Here is a 25,341-nt window from a genome sequence, read left to right on the forward strand (position 1 = left end):
TTTGAAACCATCTAAATTTTCCAATGACGCAATTTTATTAACTTACTCCCACATCTCTAATTGCTCTGGTCTGGCAGATCTGAGCATTCAATTACTCACTAAATATAAATAAATAATAATTATGGGCCAGCAGACATAATCTCAAATTGATACTAGGCTACTAGTGAGTTCTGCAAAACCTAAATCCTAATAATAACATTAAGAGCAAAAATGGGCTTAAACAGATTCATGAAACACCAATCCTCCGTGGTGCAAAACTAGACTATAAATAAGGATTCCTGGTCACAATACAACTGGTGTTTTTAGATCATTGACATGGGTGATCTTCAGTGGCAAAGGGAGGATTTAGGGAGAATACCTGTCTATCCATCCATCTACCCATCCATCCATCCATCTATCCATTCACCCACCCACCCATCCCCTCCTTTATGCTGATACTTTATTTTTGTGTGTGTTTTGTTTTTTAAACTCTAACCAGGAACAGACCCCAAAAAGGACTGACTGAGAACTGTTCAGAAGAGCCACTTATTAAAACTAAAATACAACGGTTGTATTAGGAAGGTATACTCCAGTGTTTAAATAAATCACTTTTACATGCCCTAGCAATATTAGGGGTACACTGTATAGCTAATTCATCATAGCAGAGAGGCAGCACAATTTAAAACACTTATTCAGAACAATAACTACACTGAGTTTCTCTAGGCAACGTACTGGTAGTATCTGTTCTTAATATCTTTTCATACTAAATTACCTCTTTTGTGTTATATCTGGAATTCTGAGCTCTCAAACAAGTTCTTTGAATAAAAATTACCCATTTAAAAATTACCATTTAGTACTTTGTATTGTCAGAAATGTAAACTTCAAAATCACAGAATGATAGTCTTAAAGACTAGGAGAACTTTAAGGCAATTTTCAGCCTCATCCAGCACAGGCTTTATCTCTATAATATCTTACAGACAGAGCATCATCCAGCATCTGCTTGAACAGATCCAGTGCCTAGTAGCTCGCCACTGTTTTAAAAAGCTCAGTTCAAGGATATCATTTTTATACCTAAAAACGAATATTGCCTTTTTATACAGAAAGAATTCTTTCTCTCTTGAAAGACACTGCCTATAGTTTTTCATTTGTGCATTTTATATTTATTTGTTTTCAATTTAACCCCAATTGCCTCTGATAAAGACTGTGGGCATCCTACAATAAAATATTTAAATTTAAGTTTGTGAAAGTCTGTGTGTAAAAACTTTAAAAACCCACAACAAAATGTGTATTAGAAAAGAAAGTATACCAATTGTCTAACCTCACTAACAGCATTACTGTGAGCATTTAATATAATCCTGAACTTCCTAGCAGCCAAGGCCAACAGACACTAGTAACAGTGGTCTCATTATCTAATTTTAAAAATTATTAAAAATAAAACAAAGAAGACTTGTTAGCTCATCAGTTCTTTAAAAGGGAGTAACTCTTGACACTGTGAAGAATTATGAGTCCTCATAAAGGGAACACTAACCACATAACAGATATTACAATTTAACAGTACACAGAAACATCCTCACATGGCATTACTCTCATCCACCCTACTCCTAGGTAACCATTAGTCTACCTTCTGTCTCTATAGATTTGCATATTCTGGACATTTCATACAAATGAGATCATACAATATGTGGTCTTTGTGACTAACTTCTTTCATGTAGCATAGTGCCTTCAAGATTCATCCATAATGTTGCATGTATCAGCATTTTTTCTTTTTATGGATAGATAATATTTCTTCTATGGATATACCACATTTTATTTATTTATCAGTGGATGAGCATTTGAGCTGGTTCCACTTTGCTATTGTTTAAATATTTGTCCCCTCTAAAGTTCATGTGGAAATTTAATACCCAATGTAGCAGTACTGAATGGTAGGGCCTTTAAGTGATTGGGTCATGAGGGCAGATTCATGAATTAATGGATTAGTGGGTTCATGGGAGTAGGGCTGGTGGCTTTATGAAAAGAGGAAGAGAGACCTGAGCTTGCACGCTCAGCCCCCTTACCATGGGATGCCCTATACTGCATCGGGACTCTGCAAGGAGTCCCCACCAGCAAGAAGGCTCTCACAAGCTGTGGCCTGTTGACCTTGGACTTCTCAGCCTCTATAACTGTAAGAAATAAATTCCTTGTCTTTATGAATTTCCCAGTTTCAGGTATTCCGTTATAAGCAGCAGAAAATGAACTAAGGCACAGTTTTTGGCTGTCATGAAGAATGTTGCTATTAACATTCATGTACAAGTTTTTGGGTGGACTTATATTTTCGTTTCTCTTGAGTATATACAACTAAAAGTAAATTTGGTGGGTCACAGAGTATTCTATATTTAACCTTTTGAGGCACTGCCAGACTGTTTTCCATTCTTACCAGCAATAGTTAGAAGTTCCAATTTCAGGGAGCTCTTTTTCAGTCACTATTCCAACTCTCCACAGAGAAGAAAAGCCATCTATAAAATCTGAATCACATCACAAATAGCTCAGAAGACCGAATTCAGAACTGGATTACAGCATGCTCCAACTGAATCTCACACCCAGCTCTATATGATAGGGTTTGGTTAAAGGCAGCACAATATAAGACTAAAGCGACATTTTACATCTACTAATCTATCTTCCAGATGAAGTTCCCACAAATTTTCAGGTTAGGTAACCATACATGTGAACCATAATGGCTCACCAATAAGGAGTGAACTGTATCACCATGGTTCAGGCCACACATCCACTAATTAATAATTTTTCGTTTCTTCTTTGTTTACTTCTGTAAGTCAGAGAGTCTCAAAATATGGTCTAGGGACTCCTGAGGGAGCTTAAGACCTTTTTGGTGGCTCAAGGTCAAAAATTCTTCATAGTAATACCAAGATGTTATCTGTCTTTTTCTGTTCTCATTCTTTCACAAGTGTAACATTTTCAAGATACTACATGACAAATAAGATAGAATATCAAAGATGCCATGAAAATAGTCATCATCTATTAAGCCACACATTAAAGATATTTGCCAAAATGTAAAACAATGCTACTTTTCTATTTTTCATAAACATAGGTACTATTTATAACATATAGTGGGCTCATTATTTGTAAAACTATCTTAAAAATATTCTTTACATTTCTTAGTTTTTGAAAGATAAATATCAATAGATATGTCCTAAACAATAGTCCTTTGGAGTCTTCAACAATTTTTAAACGAGTAAAGATATTTTAAGACCAAAAAGTTTGAGAACCACTGCTTTAAGTAAAAGTGGTATTTCTGTAATAAGATTAAAAAATAATTTGGGGTTTTGAAATTCAAACAAATATTTAATTCCAAAAGACCCACATTATATTCATTCAACAAAAATTCATTTAATGCCTATCACGTATATACCAAATATTATGCCAGTACACTGTAGCATTCTTGCAATTATTCACCACTGTTCATTTCCTGTCTATAAAATAAACGAGAAAAGATGTGTTCACACGATAAAATTACAGCATATTTCACTGTATTCAAATGCACAGGTCGATTGTTACAACTACTGTGACTACTTTGCCATCTTGTGTTCAGTAACAAAATTGCACATTATTGTAATTACTTCCTGTCGACTGCTGAGGAAAGGTGTTAAAATATGCAAATGTGGTTGAGGATTTTAATTCTACCCCTCAATTCTATCAATGTTAGCTTCATGCCTTTTGAATCTTTTCTATCACAGGCATAAACAGTTTTCCTAATGAAATGACCCTTTTTATCATTATAAAATGTCCATACCTCTGTTAAGATTCTTTGCCTCAGAATCCTTTTTATCAGATACTAATATAGTCCAACCAATAATAAAACTTACTAGCTGGATAGCATACTTTTTCCCAAACATTTATTTTTAGCCTATTTGTGTTTTTAAAGTATATCTCCTATAGACATCATGTAGTCAGGTCTTGATAATACATACATCTGCACATGGGTGTACATAAAGAGATAATCCCTATCTTGTCTATAATTAAGATAATTATCAATAGATAATGATTATAAACTATCATTTATAATAGTTTTAATTAGAGTGCTTGATTCATTTACACTTAATTATTAGTATGGGAGATTTTACTAATCTCCTTCCCAGCCCCAAGTTTTCTGTTATATATCTCTGTTTCTCTTTCCCTGCCTTCTTTTGGGTTAATCAAACTTTTTTTAGAATTTCATTTAATCAATTGGCTTTTTGGCCTTTCTCTTTAAATTATTTTTTAAGTGATTGTTCCAGGAACTGTAGTATATATCCTCAACTTTTACCTGCTTACTTAAGAGTTAATATTGTATGCCTTCCCATGTAATATAAGAACCATTGACTGCTCTCTAATTCCTATCCTTTAACTCCACAATACAATGTTATAACTTTTAGACTCATGTATTTTTTACATGTATTTTTATAAAATGAAGAGGACAAAAAGTAGTATTTTCTCTTACTCACATATTTACCACCTCCTAAATATCTGAACTTCTATCTGGTATCACTACCTTTCAACCTGATGAATGTCTTTTAGCATCTATCTTATATTGCAGATCTACAGGTAATAAATTTCCAGTTTTGGTTTATCTGAAAAAGTCTTTATTTCATCTTTATCTTTAAAGAATTCTGTCTCCCTACGGGTATAGAATTCAGGGTTGATAGTGTTACTTTTTCTTCAGCAGTCGTTTTTATCATTTCCTAGTGTGTTTTCTCTGGAAGCGTTCAAGATTTTCTCCTTATTTGTTAGCTTTTCGCAGTTTCGGATGTGCCTAGATGTTATTTTCTTTGTACTGATTATGTTTAGATCTGCTAAGCCTCTGAGTTTACAATTTATGTCTCTCACTCAATTTGTAAAATATATGTCCACTATTTCTTCAAATATTTTTCTGCCCCATTCTTTCATTCCTTCTAGAATTCCAATGACACATTTATTAAACATTTTTATTTTGTCTGATAGGCCCCTGAGTCCCTGTTCATTTTATTTCTGATAATTTTCCTCTCTGTTCTTCAGGTGACATTTCTATTCATCTATCTGCAAGTTCATTAAGTCTTGTCTATGTTACCACCAATCTGCTATTAAGCTCATTCAACAAATTTGTTATTTCATATATTTTTCAATTCTAAATTTCTATTTTTTAGTTTCTATTCTTCTGAGAGTTTCTATTTTTTATTCATTATATCCATACATTCCTTTGTTTCTTTGTTTTTTTGAGACACAGTCTCACTCTGTCACCCAGGCTGAAGTGTAGTGGCACAATCTTGGCTCACTGCAACCTCTGCCTCCCAGGCTCAAGTGATTCTCCTGCCTCTGCCTCCCGAGTAGCTGGGACTACAGGTATGGGCTAATTTTTTCTATTTTTAGTACAGACGGGGTTTCATCATGTTAGCCAGGATGGTCTCGATCTCCTGACCTCGTGATCCGCCCACCTCGGGCTCCCAAAGTGCTGGGATTATAGGTGTGAGCCACCGCGCCGGGCCTATATCATATATTCTTTTACTTACTTACTTAGCACGGTTATAAATAGTGCTTTAAAATACTTGTGAACTAAGTTCAACATCTGGATCATCTCAGGGTCAGACACCAATAACTGTCTTTCTCTAGAGTACATCTAGTAACTTTGGATTATATTCTGACCTTATAAATATGTTGTAGAAACTTTGGATTCTGTAATATTCCTGCAAAGATTATTGACTGTTTTAGTAGGCAATTAACTCGACTGGACACAACTCCAAACTGTTTCCCCTTTGCTGGGATGAAAAATGAAGCCTCTGTTCAATGTTTTTAGCCTTCAGGTAGCATAGGGTCTGTCCCGTATACAAGATTTAGACAGTTTATACCCTTCTCTGAATCTTTTTCTGGATTTTCTCCCTCACTTTCCAGTTACTGCAGATGCCCCAACTTCTGACATCTAGTTATTCAAGCCAGTAAGACTTTGAGTCTCCACCTGAGTTTTCACCTTAACAGCACCAACACACACATAACCTCAAGTTCAACGCCATAAGAAATGGGAAACACACAGTGACATCCCTTCTTCTAAATATAGATGACTGTTACCCTCTAGTTTCTGTCTGCTTTGATTGTTCACCAGTATCTTTAGATAGCATTTTAAAATATTTTGTCTGAGTTTATAGTTGGCATTTGCTGGAGTCTTGGTCTAATAGGAGATAATCAGCTATAATCACTGAAACTCTGCATATTATTTTAGAGCACTCAGCAATAAAACTTGCCAACTTCAATGAAGACAAATGGAAAATAATGAAAGACAAACTGATTTTATAATAATTTAAAGTAATTTTTTATATTAAAATTATAAATATAAATTTTATATTTCTCGTTATATTCAAGAATGGTAACTAAAAAGGCTTAAAAGCTGTTAGGACAACAGAGATCTTAAGACTTCTGAATTAAAAGCATTCATTTGTCTCCCACATGCTGAAAACTTTCTAAAATGACTGTAAAGGATAAATAAGACATAAAATCACAGAGCTACAGAAATCAGAAGAGATGACAGCAACTAAGTTCTGCAAGCCTGAAAACCAAACGGATGAGTAATAACATATTTAGAAGAATGAAGAAAGGTGAAACTAAAGCTTATGTATAAGGTGGAGAGGAACTTCTATAAAAAACAATTTGTTCAACAGAACCCCCAAAAGGTACAGGAATGAGATTCCAGGCAGTTCCGAAAGTCATAGTGTAGGAAATCATTGAATTCAATACAAGAAGCAGTATGAGGCTGGGTGTTGTGGCTCACGCCTGGTAATCCCAGCACGCTGGGAGACCAAGGAGTGGCGGGCTGCTTGGGGACAGAAGTTCGAGACCAGCCTGGGCAACAAAGCAAGATGCTATCTCTATAAAAAATTTAAAAATTAGCCAGGCATGGTGGCATGCACCTGTAGTCCCAGCTACTCAGGAGGCTGAGGCAGGGAGATCACTTGAGCTCAGGAGTCTGAGGCTGCAGTGAGCTAGTATTGCGCCACTGCACTCCAGCCTGGGTAACAGAGCAAAACCCTGTCTGTAAAGAAAAAAAAAAAAAAAAAAAGGCAGTAAAATCCCCAAATCCTCTGTGGCATATCTCACATAACCAAGGAACAACCCTCCTACCCAACCCTGTGAGAAGTGTAGGTGTGCTCTCTGGAGAAGATAAACCAGAGAGACATTATACTCAGGGAAACAGACATACTTGAAGTGAGGAAAGGGAATGAACTAAAAACAAGAAGCAAAAAGTCTGCATGTCAAAACATTATAATCCACCTCCTATTACCACCACCCATTCCTAAACAGCTCCCAGGACACTTAGATGACTGTAGGATTCTCCTTAGTGAGAGTGGACCGGCCCAATATTGATGCCAATGCAGGAGGAAAAATATTTTTAAATAGCTACCTCCTTAATAAACAGAATGTGATAAAGGTCTCTAAGCACTTCAGAAGATTAACTAGGCATAATTATCAAAGATCATCTTATGTGATGTTATTACTACTAGGAAAAACAGCCCTGACATTTAACTAAACGGAAATTGACCAGTAAAAGCATAAAAAATTAATCAGCAACCTAAGCAATCAGTTACATTCTAAATGTCTTGGAAAAAAATATAAACTTCTCCTAGGGAGACTAGAAGTCATTAGCAATAGCCACATTTACAATAATTAAATCAGATTTACAACTTACATCAATATTACACAAGTATTCTCTTTAAAAAAAAAATCAGTTTCCCTGCCTTCCTCCATGTCTTTTCAACTTCATGGGTTCATTTTCCTGACTGTCTATGCCTTAGGTTTAACAGTGACAGTTAGCAGCACTTAACTACCTTTGCTGTTAGTCACTTGGATGGAAAAAAAAAAAAAATTAAAGCCAATGAGTCCTTCCGCTCTTGGCTATTTCCTATTTTCCAAAACAAGTCAGCTGCAAAGATTCATTAAGATAAAATAAACTTAAGAAGTAGATTGTACGTTCTCATCACAAAGAAATGATAAGTATTTGAGGTGATCAATAGCTAATTACCCTGATTTGATCATTACACAATGTATACGTGTACTACAATGACACATGGTAGCCCATAAATATGTACAATTACGTGACAATAAAAAACAAAAATTTAAAAAGTGGGAAAAAAGGAGAAGGCCACAAGAAAACACTGCTCTCACCCTTAACAACAAGGCAGATAATCCATTAAAAAATCATAAAATTTCGAGCCCATCAGAGAGGTGAGGTCACAAGGCAACCAGATGATCTAAATTCCAAAGGGTGACACGCCCCTCTGAGGAGATGAACCACATGAAGGCTTTCAGCTTCGGCAGAGCACAGAAAAATGAGACGTCACCATAAAACAACTGAAATTTTAACAGACTTTAAGGGCCAAGTGCGCACTAGGGCCAATTTAGAATCCCTGAGAACCTCAGACACAAGGGGATTCTGTCCCCACTTGCCAACTCTTTTTTCATAATCTTTCACCTCTTGAGATGCTCATGAGAAATACTACAGGCAAAGCAGACATGAGAAAGGCCCACTGGTAGCACAGCTGTATAACACCTGCAGCATGATCAGAGGGTAGTGCAAGCGTACAAAGAAAAGTCCATCCATACTTTAAGGCCTACAGAAGTACACGGTGTTATTGAGCTAGGGTAAAGGGAAAATTTCACCCATACCACAGATCCTATCTGGAGGCAAAAGCCATCTATTGATGGAAAGGGGCAGTAAAGCCTCCCACCACCAGTCCCTGTACTGACAGGAGGCAAATACTAACTGCTGCTGGAGAGAGTATAGAACACACACTCTCCCTTATCCTGCACTAACACTAGGCAAATGCTAGCTAAATACTGGGAAAGAACAGAAAATGTACTCAGACCCAGATTCGGTGTGAATACAAAACACTGATACTCTCACACTGGAAAAGAGACAGGGAAACTGCTCACATCCTAGACCCTTTGCCCTGCCCTCCCCACCTGATACAAGGCAAAGTCCAGCTGCCACAAAGGGAAGAGGCTCACGAAACCTGCCTGCATTCTAGATGCTGCATTGAGTAGGATGCAGGGGTTATCTGCCCTTGGGGAAGTACAAAAGCAATGAGAAAGCTCAGCCCCTGGGGCTCAGGTGCATAAAACCTGTCTAAGACTGAGGCTGAAACAGGAAAACTGCAAACCCCTTCTGCCCCCACTACAAGTCTTACACCAAGTAATAAGTCACAGCATCTGCCTTTTGGAGAGGGGGAAGAGCAATGGAGAAAGATCCTACAAAGATATATAGGGTAAGGTGTCAGCTAAGAGTAGAACAAGAACAACGGAAAAAGAAAAAGAAAAACCTCTAGCATTGCAGGCCCTGAATTAAAACCAAGGCAGCAGTGGCCCCACCACTGGAGGAATTTGAAGTCGGTGGCACACTGATGGCAACAACAGCAAAGCACACTCCAAATCCAGCTCCACTGCTTCCTAGATTGATTCCACCTAACTACCTGACAGAAAAAAAAAAATGTACTATATGTCTGAGTGTAAATACCACAGTTTCTATTATTCCTCTATATGTAATCTGTGACATTCAATCAAAAATTACAAAACACGGCTGGGCGCGGTGGCTCACACCTGTAATCCTAGCACTTTGGGAGGCCGAGGCGGGCGGATCACAAGGTCAGGAGATTGAGACCATCCTGGCTAACACTGTGAAACCCCGTCTCTACTAAAAATACAAAAATTGGCCAGGCGTGGTGGCATGTGCCTGTAGTCCCAGCTGCTGGGGAGGCTGAGGCAGGAAAATGGCGTGAACCCGGGAGGTGGGGCTTGCAGTGAGCCGAGACTGCACCACTGCACTCCAGCCTGGGTGACAGAGCGGGACTCTGTCTCAAAAAAAAAAAAAAAAAAAAAAAAAAAAAAAAAAATATATACAAAACACATCTTTTTTAAAAGATACAACAACTCACTGTCAAAAGAGAAAACAGCAACACAACCAGAATGTATTGGAACTATTAGACATGTCAAAATACCTATGATTGATTTTTTTTTAATCTAGTGGAAAATGTGGATGACATCTAACAGATGAGAAATTTCCAGCAGAGAGATGGGAACCATAAAACAAAGTCTAAAGGAAATAGCAAATTGAAAGACATATTAGAATGAAGAATTTCTTTAATGGGCTTATTGGCAGACTGGAAATAGAGGAAAGACTCTGCAAACTTAAAGAAAGATCAATAAAAATTATTCAAACATAAACAAAAGAGGAAAGAGTGAGATAATATAATGGTGCATTTAAGAGCCCTGGGACAATATAGGCTAACATGTTTGTAATTGGAATCCCAGACGAAGATGCAAAAGAAATATTTGAAGAGAGAATGGCTGAAAATTTCCCAAAATTAATTTGGAGAACCCCAAGCAGGAAAAATACAGGGAAAACCATATCATAGTCAAACTGCTAAAAACCTAAAAGAAAGTCTTAAAGGCAGTCAGAGAAAAAAGAAATCTTACTCGCTGCTATGATTTAGACATTTGTCCCCTCCAAACTTCACGTTGAAATTTGATCTCCAGTGTCGGAGGTGAGGCCTAATGGGAGGTGTCTGGTTCATCCTGAACACATTAATGCCCTCTTTGGTGGATGAGTTCTTAGTCTATTAGTTCCTGTGAAAGCCGATTGTTAAAAGGAGCCTGGCACATCCTCCCCCACCCATCCACTCCTGCCCTTCCCCCTCTCTCACCATGTAATCTTTGTACACGCTAGCTCCCTTTCATCTTCCTCCTTGAGACCCTCACCAGATGCAGATGCCCAATTTTAAACTTTCAAGCCATCAAGCATCACGAGTCAAATAAACCTTGTGTCTTTATAAATTACCCAGCCTCAGGCATTCCTTTATAGCAACATAAAATGAACTAAGACACATACTATGGGAAAAAAAGGATGACGGTAGATCATACCAATGATGGTATTCTAGTTTGCTATGCAAACTAGACGATAGGGTGACATATTTAAACTGATGGAAAAAAGAACACTGTCAATCTAGAAATGTATGCCTAATGACAATATATCTTTAAAATGAGGCAAAATAAAGACATTTCAGAAATAAAAGTGAGGGAATTCATAGCCAACAGATCTGCGCTATAAAAAAATGTTAAAAAGGCCAGGTGCGGTGGCTCATGCCTGTAATCCCAGCACTTTGGGAGGCCGAGGTGGGCAAATCACGAGGTCCGGAGATCGAAACCATCCTAATATGGTGAAACCCGTCTCTACTAAAAATACAAAAAATTAACCAGGCGTGGTGGCATACGCCTGTACTCCCAGACTGGGGAGGGTGAGGCAGGAAAATCCCTTGAGCCCGGGAGGCAAAGGTTGTAGTGAGCCAAGATCGTGCCACTGCACTCCAGCCTGGTGACAGAGCAAGACTCCATCTGAAAAAAAAAGTTACAGGAAGTTCTTCAGCAGAAATCTGGATCAACAAAAAGGAATAACAATCACAGAAAATGGTAAAATGTGGGTAAACATAAAATATAATTTTTTAATTGTCTTTATCTCTTTGAAAGATAAGTAACTGTATGAAGCTAAAATAGTAACATATTGTGGGGTTTACAGCTTATATAGAAGTAAAATGAATAACAACAACAGCATAAGGCACAGAAAAGGAAAACGGAAGTATATTATTAAAAGGTTATTATACTATATGTGAAACAGTATACTATTTGAAAGTAGACTGATAAATTAGAAATGTATATCATAAACCCTTAGAGCCACTGCTAGAAAAAAAAGCAAAGAAGTATAAAAAATAATAGTGGAGAAAAAATAGTTTCATTAAAATATAATGATAACTATGTCAACAATGGATGAATCCAGGCAGTTGAAGAATTTATGGAATTCACTGCATCACACTTGCAACTTTTTTGTAAGTCTGAAACTTTTTTCAAAATAAAATGCTTCATTAAAAAGTATTCAATGACAAAAATGACCCGTAAGAAATCTTCAATATTTACCCAATCCCCACAGTGTGCAAAGTCTACAAAAGAAAATGCAAAACTACACAAAGGAGAGAAACCATATGAAATCTATCAGGCTGTTGCTCACATTTGAATTAATAGACCATGAATCTATATCAGAGAACTGTCCAGAAATAACAAAGTTTCTTATTAAGGGACTAGTATATTCCCCAACTCCAGGAGCTAATAATATGGAAACACGAAAAATGGAAGTCCCTCAGCTGGGTTCTATCTTGTGATATCATTAGAATATCCCTACTGTCAGAGGCGTTCGAACCAGAGCGACTCCATTTTGAGAGAGGGCTAGCAAAAAGAGGCTGGGACCCGCTGGGCTAAATTCCGAGAAAGTCAGGCATTCCTAGCCTCTAGATGTTTGTGGTTAAGGGAACAAATTAATAGTATCCACTAAACAGACCCAGACTTGGGAGTATCCAGATATCCTGATATCTGGAGAACAAAGGCATTCCTAATTTTAATTCAAAGATGATAATATTGATTCTTGCAAAATGTAGTAATAAAGAAAATTAATCCTTTATCACAAACCTTTGTAGCAGAGCACATCTCCACATGTATACAAGCACTGTACCTAGGATGGATGCATTCCTCCTCTTACTCTGAGGAACACCCTACTCTGTCCTATGGAGTAGCTGTGCTTTCACTACTTTACTTTCTTAATAAACTTGCTTTTACTTTGCACTATGGACTTGTCCTGAATTCTTTCTTGCACAAGATCCAAGGACCCTCTCTTGGGGTCTGGATCAGGAACGCCTTCCTGTAACCACAGAAGGGACCACAGTGCAGAAATCCTGACCCAGTGGCTACCTTTGGGTACGTGGTGGTGGTCCTGTAACACTACCATAACGTGGCTTAAAAGTCCTGCACATCCTGTAGTCCCAGCTACTCAGGAGGCTGATATAGGAGGACTGCTTAAGCCCAGGAGTTTGGGTCCAGCCTAGGCAGCATAGTGAGACTCAGTATCTAAAAAAACATTAAAATTTTCTTTTAATTAAACAATTAAAAGTCTTGCACATATCAAAATCTACACATGCCTCAAAGAACATTTACTGAATACTAACCATGAGCTATGCCCTCTGCCAGATGCAAGGGATATAGGGAGAAAAGTGGTACATTAATATCCTGAAACCTAAGAATAAAGATGGCCGGGCATGGTGGCTCACGCCTGTAATCCCAGCACTTTGGGAGGCTGAGGCAGGCAGATCATGAGATCAGGAGTTTGAGACCAGCCTGGCCAACATGGTGAAACCCCATCTCTACTAAAAATACAAAAATTAGCTGGGCATGGTGGTGTACGCCTGTTATCCCAGCTAGTCAGGAGGCTGAGGCAGGAGAATTGCTTGAACCTGGGAGGCGGAGGTTACAGTGAGCCGAGATCACGCCACTGCACTCTAGCCTGGCAACAGAGTGAGACTCTATCTAAAAAAAATAATAAAAATTAAAAAAAAAAGAATAAAGACAAAAATATAAAAAGTGGCCAAGAAAATGAATAGATGTTCTAACAAAAGTCCTACATACCAGGTACAGAGGAAGAGAGCCTCGGGGAAGAAGCGGTCAGGGAGGCTCAGAGTCAGGTTTTCAAAGATGAAGAAACTGAAGGAAAGAAGCTGCTGGAAGAATCAAAGGCAAGAATTGAAGATAGCAGACAGTTAAGGATGAGCAATGGCCCAACATCATAAAAAAGGCTGGAAAGGACTGACAAGAACACATAAAGGGATTAGCCTTAGGGGGAAAAAAAAAAAAAGGTCTGAGAAAGAATGAGGTCTTTGAGGCCTGGCACAGTGGCTCATTCCCAGCACTTTGGGAGGCCAAGGCAGGAGGATTGCTTGAGGCCAGGAGTTCAAGACCAGTCTGGGCCACACAGTGAGGCCCCACTCTACAGAAAAATAATTTTTTTTTTTTAAAGTAGCCAGGCATGTTGGTGCACACCTGTAGTTCCAGCTACTTTGGAGACTGAGGTGGGAGGATTACTTGAGCCCAGGAGGTTGAGGCTACAGTGAGCTATGATCATGCCACTGCACTTCAGTCTGGGTGACAGAATGAGACACTGTTTCAAAAAAAATAAGAGGGAAGGGAGGGGAGGGGAGAGGAGGGGAGGGCAGGGGAGGCAGGCAAGCAGGCAGGAAGGAAGTCTTTGAAAGAAGTGTCTTTCTGATAAAAAAGAGAAGACAGAATAGGCTACCACTTCAAGTTCCTTATATTCACTGTAAACACCTGCCCGTGTACATAATTTCTTTTATCACAAAGAAATCACACACACACACACGACCCATCCTTTGCATGCTTTTCTCCTGAAGCCTGGAATAATGTTCCCATTCCTCTCCTCGCCTAGTTCACTCCCACGTATCCTTCAGATCTCAGCTCAATCTTCTGCTGTCTTCACTCAGCACAGCACACCCTTCCTTAACAACACCTAACAGACTGGATTAACACTTTCTCTTCCCCGAGCAGGTTGTAAATTCTATGAGAGCACAACCCGTCTCTATTTTAAATTTGTATTACCCTCCAGAACCTGGTGTAATGCACACACATAGCAGACCCTTGAGAAATATTCATTAAATGAATGAACCAACAAAGGAAACTTAAAACCTGTCTTCTCTATTTTTTATGAGCAACAACTACACACAGTCATACAAAAAAGCAAAAACTATGTTTCATCAAATTACTAAAGATAAAAACTGTCTCAGAAGGTGGCTCACGCCTGTAATCCCAGCACTTTGGGAGGCTGAGGCAGGTGGATCACTTGAGGTCAAGAGTTCAAGACCAGCCTGGCCAAGATGGTGAAACCCCATCTCTACTAAAAATACAAAAAATTAGCCGAGTGTGGTGATGGGTGCCTGTAATCCCAGCTTCTTGGGAGGCTGAGGCAGGAGAATCACTTGAACCCAGGAGGTGGAGATTGCAGTGAGCCGAGATCGTGCTACTGCACTCCAGCCTGGGTGACAAAGTCAGACCCTGTCAAAAAAAAAAAAAAAAAAAAAGAAGAAGGATACCCTATATGATTCTTAACTAGCAATGTTAATTAACACAAGAAGAGTTATAAGTAACAGACACTCCATGATAATTTCTTAATTCATTTATGTTATGTCACTCGAAGTGAGAAATACACACAAATGCTAAACCACGATTAACTTTAGAGCTGAATATAGTAAAATGGGAGGCAGCACAGTCTACAGCTTAAGTGTAAAGGCTTAGAATCAGGCTGCCTAGGTTGAAACAGTGGCTCCGTTCTCATCAGCTATGCCTTTGGCAAGTTACCAGACTCTCTGTGGTAGACATTACTGTTTTCCCCTAGCATCCAATCCCTTCTAGCAACAGTATCACTTTTTGTTCAGGGAACTACTCCCTGTCATATATGCTTCAGTTTGGTCCCACGCTAGGCTACAGGATGCAGTTTGTGACCTAGGTTTAAGTGAGTAAGTATACCATTTTCCCTTAAATAGAATTACTGTACCAGCAATGGGAACTTGATCAAAACTGTGACAATCAAAGTCAAATCTAAGACCTTTATCTCAGCTATTAGAGAAACAGAACAGAACTAGAAAATAACTAGGGTTGGAGTTTCTGTGGTCATCTTCAGGCTATGAAGTTAGAGTTAATCCTAAAAGAGTGATCTCAGAAAGGAAACCAAAAGATAATGTGAAAGCAAGTCCTGGGGACTTGGTCTGAGCCCCTGCATCAATCCTCACCTCTAACTTTTTTGTAAATTTTTGCTTCTGCTTAAGCCAAAACAGTTTTCTATCACTTACGTCTATGACTCCCCACTAATAGATTTTTTCAGCTTCATTTTCTTATTTGGAACATGCGGATTCTCTAAGCTTCAGTACCCTCAATCTGTGAAATGGAGGACCCACCTCATTGGTTTGTGGTGAAAATTAACACTTAGCACATAGCATATAACTGACACATCAATAACCCTGCTAGGGTACTTAAAAAAAGAAAGCACTTTCTAAAAAGAATATTTAACTATATATCAGGTTTTAATTTAAACCTGAGAATTATGTGACTGGGTAATACATCTGAATGTGCAAAAAGAGAATGGCAACAGCCAAAACACAAATAGGAGTAAAAATTGTCACTATCAAGTAATTCAGGCAATAACCAGGAATATAATGAGAGTTACTGCAAACTGTCTCTAGAAATATAATGATGCAAATGCTGAAGAAAAAAAATCTTAAACTAACTACATCACTAATAAAAGTAACAAAATAGAAAACAACAAGTAATGAAACAATAAACAATGATACAGAAAAGAAGTAACAGAGAAAATGCAAACCAAAATTAGTTTATTCAAAATATTACTAAAATTGATAAACTTCTAGTAAGACTGATCAAGAAAAAAAAGAGGGAAAAAATTAGCAACGCCAGAAATGAAAAAGGATATATAGGGTATATCATAGAACTTAAAGACATTAAAGAAATAAAAAGGGAGTATTACAAATAACTATATGCCAATATATTAAATGAGACAAAATTAACAAATTCATTGAAAAACACAACTAAAACTGACACAAAAGTAAAGAGAAAATTTAAATAGCCCTATATCCTTTTTTAAAATTAAATTTGTAATAAAAAAGAAAAACTTTCCCACAAAGAAAATTTCAGAATGTTGGCTGCAGTTTTTAAAGCACTGTGTCAACCAAACAGAACACCTGAGGGTTGGATGAGGCCCTCAGATCAGCAGTTTTTCCTCTCCACTAGATTTTTAATGAATGGGAGAGAAGTACAGAGAGAGAAATAGTGAAAAAAAGGAGGAGAAGGAAAAGAGTGAATGACAATTTAGGAGACAAAGACAGGGTAAAAGTAAGAGAAAGCAAATAATCTTAGATGTCAGTAAGACAGAGGAATTAATACAATCAACAAAGACTAGATTATTTGCATAATGTTGTGAAATAAGGCAACTTGAAAAATCTATGGGTTAGGTTAGAAATCAATGAACGGGCCAGGTGTGGTGGCTCACACCTGTAATCCCAGCAGTCTGGGAGGCCAAGGCTGTGGATCACCTGAGGTCAGGAGTTCCAGACCAGCCTGGCCAACATGGTGAAACCCCTGTCTCTTACTAAAAATACAAAAAAATTAGCCAGGCATGGTGGCAGGTGCCTATAATCCCAGCTACTCAAGAGGCTGAGGCAGGAGAATCGCTTGAACCCGGGAGACGGAGGTTGCAGTGAGCCGAGATCGTGCCATTGCACTCCAGCCTGGGTGACAAGAGTGAAACTCCATCTCAAAAAAAAAAAAAAAAAAAAGCAAACAATGAATGAAGGGAAATGTACCACTAAAATAATGTTGATTTTCTTCAAGGCAGAACATTGTTGATTGGTATTCAAGGCAGAACGCTGCCTTCTTTGACCTCAGCTAGGAACCTGCATGTTGGGCAACAAAGATTTTTTCACTGCTCTGTGCGTGTCTTTGAATGTCTAAAAGCACTGTGAGTACTGAGTTTGAGGTTACAAATACAGTGGGTTTTAATCTAACCTAAACAAGGAAATGGCAGAAGACAGTTGCTCAAAAATCTGCCAAGAAAGTAATGATGATAGCACACAAAGTAAACTACAGAATGGTTGAACTAACTGTAATAATAATACATTATTATTTAGATAGTATATTACTGGGTCAATATGTTCTATTACAAATTAAAACATTAGTTCCAAATTTGAAAAACTGCTCCTAAAAGAGCAGGTAGAAAAATTTCCCTGCTATGGACAAATAATACTGCAGTTTCTGAAAACAGAATTGAACCAGGGAGCCAAGGAAACCCAGGGAAAAAAAAAAAAAAAACAGATAAACCAGCTCTATTTTTGGTGGGTCTGAATTTAACCTAAAAAGTACAAAGCTTTCGTTATCATTACTGAAGTATAAATAAAAGATAATCTAAAGAAATATAGTTGGTTATCCTTATTCATGGCAGTCATTTCCATAAAATTGCCGCAAACACTGAATTAGTAAATACTGACCCATTGCTCCTTGGAAAAAATACAAAGTTGGGTTCCTGTATGCTGCAAACACTGAATTAGTGAATACTGACCCACAGCTACCGTTAAAAAATACAAAGTTGGGTTCCTACAAGCCCATATATATTGTTGATTCATGAACATGGAACTCAGAGCCAACAGCTGTAACTCACTATAACTCATGTCTGAATGAAGCCGATCTGACATATATTTTCTCCATAAGGCATATTACAGCTTTCTTGCCACAGCACTTCAGCACTATTCTTGGGGGCCATTTTAAACAGTAAAATAACCAACCAAAAACACAAAAATGTAAAAATTATGGCACTAAACAGACCTCAAAAAAGACACTTTTTTTTTTTTTTTTTGAGATGGAGTTATGCCCTTGTCGCCCAGGCTGGAGTGCAGTGGTGTGATCTCAGCTGACTGGAACCTCTGCCTCCCGGGTTCAAGCAATTCTCCTGCTTCAGCCTCCTGAGTAGCTGGGATATGTGCCACCTTGCCCAGCTCATTTTTTGTATTTTCAGTAGAGCTGGAGTGTTGCCATGTTGGGCAGGTTGTTCTCGAACTCGTGACCTCAAGTGATCTGCCTGCCTTGGCCTCCCAAAGTGCTGGGATTACAGGCGTGAGCCACCACGCCTGGTCAAAAAGACACTTTTTTACAGTATAAGAACAAAAACAAGAAGTCAGAACATAGCCTTGTCTAACCTCAGCTAGGAATGTGCACGTTGGGCAACAAAGATATTTTTCACTGCTCTGTGTGTGTCTTTGAATGACTAACAGGCACTGTGAGTACTGAGTTTGAGGTTATGAATACAGTTTAGCAAGTAAGTAAACTTGCAAATATAATGTCCATGAATAATGAGGATCAACTATAGTCACAAAAATTTACACTACCATCCTATGGGTAAATTTTAAAAGGTTTGTTGTAAATGAACCTAGAAATCTAAATAAATGTAATGGAAATATAACAGGACTAAATACTACTTCTTAGGATCCACTTCACAAGTTTTAAAAAATAGTTATGAAATAAAAAATAAAGACCAATTATAAGCCACTTTTGCAGTGGCATCAAGCAGGCCTCTTCAATTTACTAGTATATGACAATCAGCATAAGGAGAAATCAAAATGTGTTCATTTTTAAATAAGTGAAATCCATTAAAATACCATTTGGAGAACCTAACCTGCTAAATTTTTAGCAACAGAGACACTAGTCCTTTGGCTGTAGTCAACTTTTTTTGAAATACCATTTATTCAAATGGACTGTTACTGAGTATCAAGCCACACTTCCCTCACCCTCACTAAGATAAAAGGCTGAACCTTGCTGCCCAAACAATGATTTCACTACTTAATGCATCATTGCTAACACTGAATATACTACAATAAAACATATCATATTACAGTAAAAACAGTCTGATCTAGGCTTGACAGAACTCTCAGATGAGTGATTTAGCTACTTGCTCAACACTTTACATGTTTGTAAATCTTTAGTTCTTGAGAGAGGGAGAAACAACAATAAGAGAGAAAAATATAAAAGCATGAATTAATGGTAAATTCAAGATTTTAAAAAAGCAGTAATCCCCCTACAAACCCATTTCTTTGGCATTCCAATTAACTACTACTGCATTACAATAATTACGTACTTTACAGAAAATGGTGAAAATTGAATGAAAAAACTAGGAACTTGATACACATCTTAGAGATCATTCCAAACTGATGCTCATTTTTTACATCCCACTGTCGGCCAAGTGCTGTTTTTATACCATCATTTTAAGGTATGTGACTAGGCTCAGCACACCTGAACATGAAGCAGAAATGCTGCTACTTATTCAAAAAAAGAAAATAGTCCCCAAAATATTAGCCATAAAAACCCACACCAAATTGTATATTTTCTAAGATTTCCTGAAGAAACTGATTGTGTCTCCCACATTGTGATCAGTTCAATTCAGACCTAATCTAAAAATGGGGCAATTGTCACAAAATGAAGGAATTAGTACTTTAAAAAAGGAAAAAAAAATGGCACTATGACACCATGCTTCCCTGTGGCACAGTTTTGATGAAAACTTGGGTCCAAACACTATCTCTAACCTTCAAGACTAAAGTTGGCACACACATTCCCCCTTTAAGAAGCTATCAGTAATATTTTAAATTAGAACAGCTGTGAAGAAAAAGATAATTTTGTTTAGTCATGTTGTCAGGTTCTAACTGAGGTCTGAGGGGAGTGGATGGGCAAGTGGAGGGCAGCTGGAAAAACACTCGAGGAATCGTTGATAGTTTCAACACGGCTTTTCTCTCTCACTGGGTGTGGGCAAGCTGTATGTATGGCGTAAGCACGGCAATTATACTTACAGACAATAGTGACTCAGAGCCAAGCACGAGCTCACGACATGGTTACATAATGTGCAAGGTTATGTGCCTGCGCTCCAAACCCGCTGAGTCATGCCGCGCAGAAAGGCCACCTCGGCCTACTCCTGACTAAAGCACAGCCATTTCCCTTACACATGTATTTTTAGTTTCATTGGGATCATGCTAGAAGTTACCAGTAATCTGTTTGTCTCACATTCCTCCTATTATTCCATGACCTTTGTCAACATCCTGGTTCACCTCTTGTTATCATCTGAACTTCTGTAAGAAGATAAATGCTTTCCTTATCCCATTTCAATTCACCACACCTGCCACCAGATTAATCTTTCCAAGGCATACTCTTATAACACTGTCCCCACATTCAAATCCCTTCAAGAGTACACACTGCCATCTATATGAGGAACACATTTCCCAGTCTGGCTTTCAAGGTTGTCCACCATCTGACCTAACATACCTTTCCAGCCTTCCTTCTTATAATTCTCCAACAATTAACCTAAGCTCCAGAACACCTCAAACTTTCCTGTGTTTGTACCTTTGTTCAGGCCTTTCCTTCCACCTGAGTGCACTTTCTCATTTCCTGTTGAAATCCTGTCTACTGCTTCAAGGCTTATCTCTACCACAAAAGCATCCCTGATTTTCCTAACTCATGTGTCTCCCTTCCAACAGTCTGATATCACTATACTTTGTAGCCCTCTTAAGGTGCCTCACTCTGCCTGCTAACAGTCATTTATCCTTGCTCCATCAGCAGAGTCTAAACTGAGTGTTTCTTGATAAAATAAAAGACCAAACTCTGTCAAAAAGATTTAAAAAAAGACACATCTTATTTCTACAAAGAGGGGAAAACATCTTACTACTGATAGAGTAGAACATGTTCCCCAGCAGAAACCTCTAAAAAATTCATGGCCAGTTATGGTAGTTCATGCCTGTAATCCCAGCACTTTGGGAGGCTGAGGCAGGAGGACTGCTTGAGACCTGGAATTCAAGACCAGCCTGGGCAACAGAGCAAGACCCTATCTCTAGAAAAATATAAAAAATAAATAGCTGGGCATGGTGGTGCACACTTGTCATCCTAGCTACTTAGGAGGGTGAGGCAGGAGGATTACTTGAGCCCAGGAGGTCAAGGATGCAGTGAGCCAAGATCGAGCCACTGCACTCCAGCCTAGGGCACAAAGCGAGATCCTGTCTCCTTTAAAAAAAAAATCATGATTAAATCAACAACCTTACCAGACGAGGTGCTATACATTCAAATCATTACAAGGGATATGGAACCGGGAGAAGTGTAGAGGTTAAGTATCCCAAATTCATAAATCTGAAATGCTCCAAAATCTGAAACTTTTTGAGCTTCAATATATTTAACAGAAACACTCAATGGAGCATTTTAAATTTCCGGTCTTTGGATTTGGGATGCTCAACCAGTAAGTATATAACGCAAATATTCCAAAATTTGAAAAAATCCCAAATTCAAAATACTTCTGATCCCAAGCATTTTGGATAAGGGATACTCAACCTGTATTACTTTTCAAACACAGCAATCCAGTCCCCATCAATACATCATATGAATAATAAAGTCTAACTATTCTAATAATGCCTCTATTATCTAATATCACTAGGATATGAAGGGTTCACATAACCGAGTTTTCTGAAGAAGTGGTTTCCTAGTGCAGAAACAGAACTCAGGCATGCCTGCAGCCTGGGCCAGCTGAAAGGTGTTCTTGGGAAACTAATCTTGACTTCACCCTATCTAGCAGAAAACACTCAGGCACAATGGGGAAGTTATTTTGTACCAGTTATTTGCAGCTGGTAAACAGGTAGGGAGCATGAAGGAAGGATAAAGAGGGTGGCAAAAACCCTATAAAATGTCAAAAGGATCTTTTTGCACCTGCCAGAATCCTCATTCCAGATTGCTGGTACCATTCACATTTGTATGTCTCTGAAGAACTTTGGGGAGCTGAACACCTGTTATGTCTCAATACAAACTATGTCATCACCTGCTGGGAGTTTCCATACCCTTTGCCACTGAAAATTTCACACTCTAATTGTGTCTGTTATGGGTTGAACTGTGTCCACTCCCAGATTCATAGGTTGAAGTCCTAACCATCAGTAGCTCAGAATATGACCTTATTTGGATATAGGGTTGTTACAGATGCAAAATTAGATGAGGTCATACTGAAGCAGGGGAGGTCCCTAATTGAGTATGACTAGTGTCCACATAAAAACAGAAAATCTGACCACAGACAAGCACATAGGGAATATGCCATGTGAAGATGAAGTCAGATATTAGGGTAATGTTCTATAAGCCAAGGAACTCCAAAGATTGCCAGCAAACCACGAGAAGCTAGGTGAGAGGCATGGAACAAATTGTTACTCAGTCCTCAGAAGGAACCAACCCTGCTGACACCCTAATCACAGACTTCTAGCCATCAAAACTATGAGACAAATTTCTGTTGTTTAAGCCATCTAGTTTGTGGTCCTTTGTTATGGCATCCATAGGAAATTAATACAGCATTTATTGGTGTTGATATCTGTTGATATCACCAATCCACTGTGAAAACCACCAGACACCTCTTTAAGTGACCGTATTTCTTAAAAGTAAGTGTTACACTCATTGAACAAATACAAGTCAATGGCCTCTATGTGCCAGCCACTAAGGACAGAGCAGTAAGACCGACAATGTCCCTGCCCTCATATAGGTTATAGTGTAGTCAGGATAACTGACAACAAACCAAAATTACACAATGATAAAATTACAATTGCATTAAGAACAAAAATGATATATTTCCCTTCCTCTCTACACAGATGGTAAACACAGTTAACCATGTATGGAGCCTCATGGTATAGTTGGATGCCTTTCGTTTTTATTTTTGTTCCCCTACTAGATGTCAGGTTGTTGGCTACCACAAAGTCAGCTTTTATCAGCTACCTTCTTGTCTGTCTGCTCACCTCCTCCAATACATTTATATCTAATTTGGAGTTTCTAATGCACTCTGAGCTAAACAAAATCAAGTAACTAATATTGCTAAGAAACATATACCATGTAATGAAAATTGCTGCAAGGGAAAACTGAAGATTTGGCTTTAATGCAGGACTTTCAGGTTTAATTTAGATTCTCAGAGATTTTTTTTCCGACAGAATTCTGTTATAAGGCTCTGAGACAGAAAGTTATTGCTATATAAACCGGATTTTACCAAATAATTTTGTACTATATCGTCTGGCAAATGCTTGTTTCCTTTCAAAAGAAATGCAGTAAAAGGAAGCAAGAAAAACTTTTTCATCAGAAGTTCACTGTTTTCTGCATCAGAATATAATGGTTACTTAAGGAAGAAATACTATCCAAAGTCAGAATTATATAAGTTATTGTCAAGCACAAGGCAGATTTTTGTTAAATAATTGTCAATTGTTTAAAACAACATGACTATGAGGTTATATAACATTATAATTGGAAAGTTCAGGCAACATTTTTTGAAAGACTTAATAAATACCACCTACCTCTTATGCATATCCAACAATCATCTTTTTTGTTGTGTTTCTTAAGTTCTTCTTCAGTTACTTCAATTAACCTGCCTTTTAATCCCGTTAGATCCTTTCCACTTTTGGTCAGTCGAATCCAATCCATAAGGCTTCTGCCCTGTTTTAAAGGTACCTAAAAATGGAAAAAGGAAAAATTAAATCTAGCTTCTTCATTACTTTTAATTCCATTTTAAAAGATAATAAAACTCAAATCTAACAATTCTATAAATCCTTTTACAGCTTTAAGAGGCTGTCAACATTGTTTATGCTATATTTGAATTATAAAAGGCAGGGCTTAGAAATTCTACCACACAAATTTTCACCATATTGATGTCACAGTACAGTAGTCCATCAGTATTCGTGGGGGACTGGTCCCAGGACTTCCCCCTACCCTATACCAAAATCCAGGATGCTCAAGTGTCTCATATAAAATAGCAAAGTACTGACATACAACCTATGAACATCCTCCCATATACTTTAAGTAATCTCTAGATTACTAATAATACCTAAAGCAATGTAAATGCCATGTATATGGTTGTTGTATTGTTTTATAATTCTTATTTCTTTACTGTTGTATTGTTATTTTTAATTTTTTTCCCCAAATATTTTTGATCCAAAGTTGGTTGAGTCCTTGGACGCGGAACCCAGGGCAACACAGGGCTGACCATGTAACAGGAATGGTATTGAACCAGAAACTAGAAAAGAGGTTCTGGTCCCAGCTCTGACATTAATATGTTACAGTCACCAGTTTGGACCAAAATTTCTTCACCTTAAAAATCAAAAGAAATTTGACAGAAGAAAAGGTAAAGAGACAATTAACTATAGTTGATTTTCCAGACTGTCAAGATAAACAGACTATTAGAAATCATTAGATAGCAATCTTATCTAAGAATCCATTGAATAACAAAGTTTATCAAATAATGGAAAATAAAACTTGTAACACTGTAGGGAAGGGGTGGCAAACTACGGCCTGCACCTGTTTCTATACAGCCCTTGAGCAAAGAATCACCTTCACATGTGGTGGTGAAGAGCCTGAAACCTTATGAGGCTCTCAAAGCCAAAAATACCACCTGGCCCTTTGCAGAAAAAAAACTGCCAACCCTTGCCTAGGGAACTTGGTAACAGGATGGTTTGGGTTTTTCTTTTGTTTTGTTTTATAAAACACATTTTCAAAGTTTTCAGATGAGAAGTATTTTTAGTACTTTGACCAGAACATTTTCAAGATATCTCTATGGAACTAAGCTTGTCTGACTAATTTGTAACATAGTAACAGAAGAATGTTTAATGTAAAAGCAGACACATTCAAGGATGTTTACATATCTCACTTTCCTGAATCATACCTATTTTAGACATCCTTTAACTCCCAAAGTAACCAAGTTAATAGGTCTGTGGTGCCTTTCACATTCCATCCTGTCAATCTACATCATTCCATTCTGGCTATCACTGAAACTCTAGGTCTCTTGATCCCAATAAATGAAGTGTGAGAAAATGACCTTTCCCATCCCAAACTAAAATCACTCACCTCTCTCCATTCCATAATCCACAGGAGAGTTAAAGCAATCTTTCA

General features: G+C 37.9%; 1 protein-coding gene across 2 annotated transcripts in view; it reads right to left on the reverse strand.

Moving 5' to 3' along the window:
- Nucleotides 1-25,341, reverse strand: part of CYB5R4 (cytochrome b5 reductase 4) — a 97,547-nt gene that overhangs the window by 69,077 nt on the left and 3,129 nt on the right. For both annotated transcript variants that reach the window (XM_055274123.2, XM_063637813.1), the window contains exon 2: nt 23,754-23,907. In XM_055274123.2, the coding sequence (XP_055130098.1) occupies nt 23,754-23,907 (154 nt within the window). The remainder of the gene's footprint in view (nt 1-23,753; nt 23,908-25,341) is intronic.

This window comes from Symphalangus syndactylus, chromosome 4, assembly GCF_028878055.3.
Source record: "Symphalangus syndactylus isolate Jambi chromosome 4, NHGRI_mSymSyn1-v2.1_pri, whole genome shotgun sequence".
NCBI classification, from domain to species: domain Eukaryota; kingdom Metazoa; phylum Chordata; class Mammalia; order Primates; family Hylobatidae; genus Symphalangus; species Symphalangus syndactylus.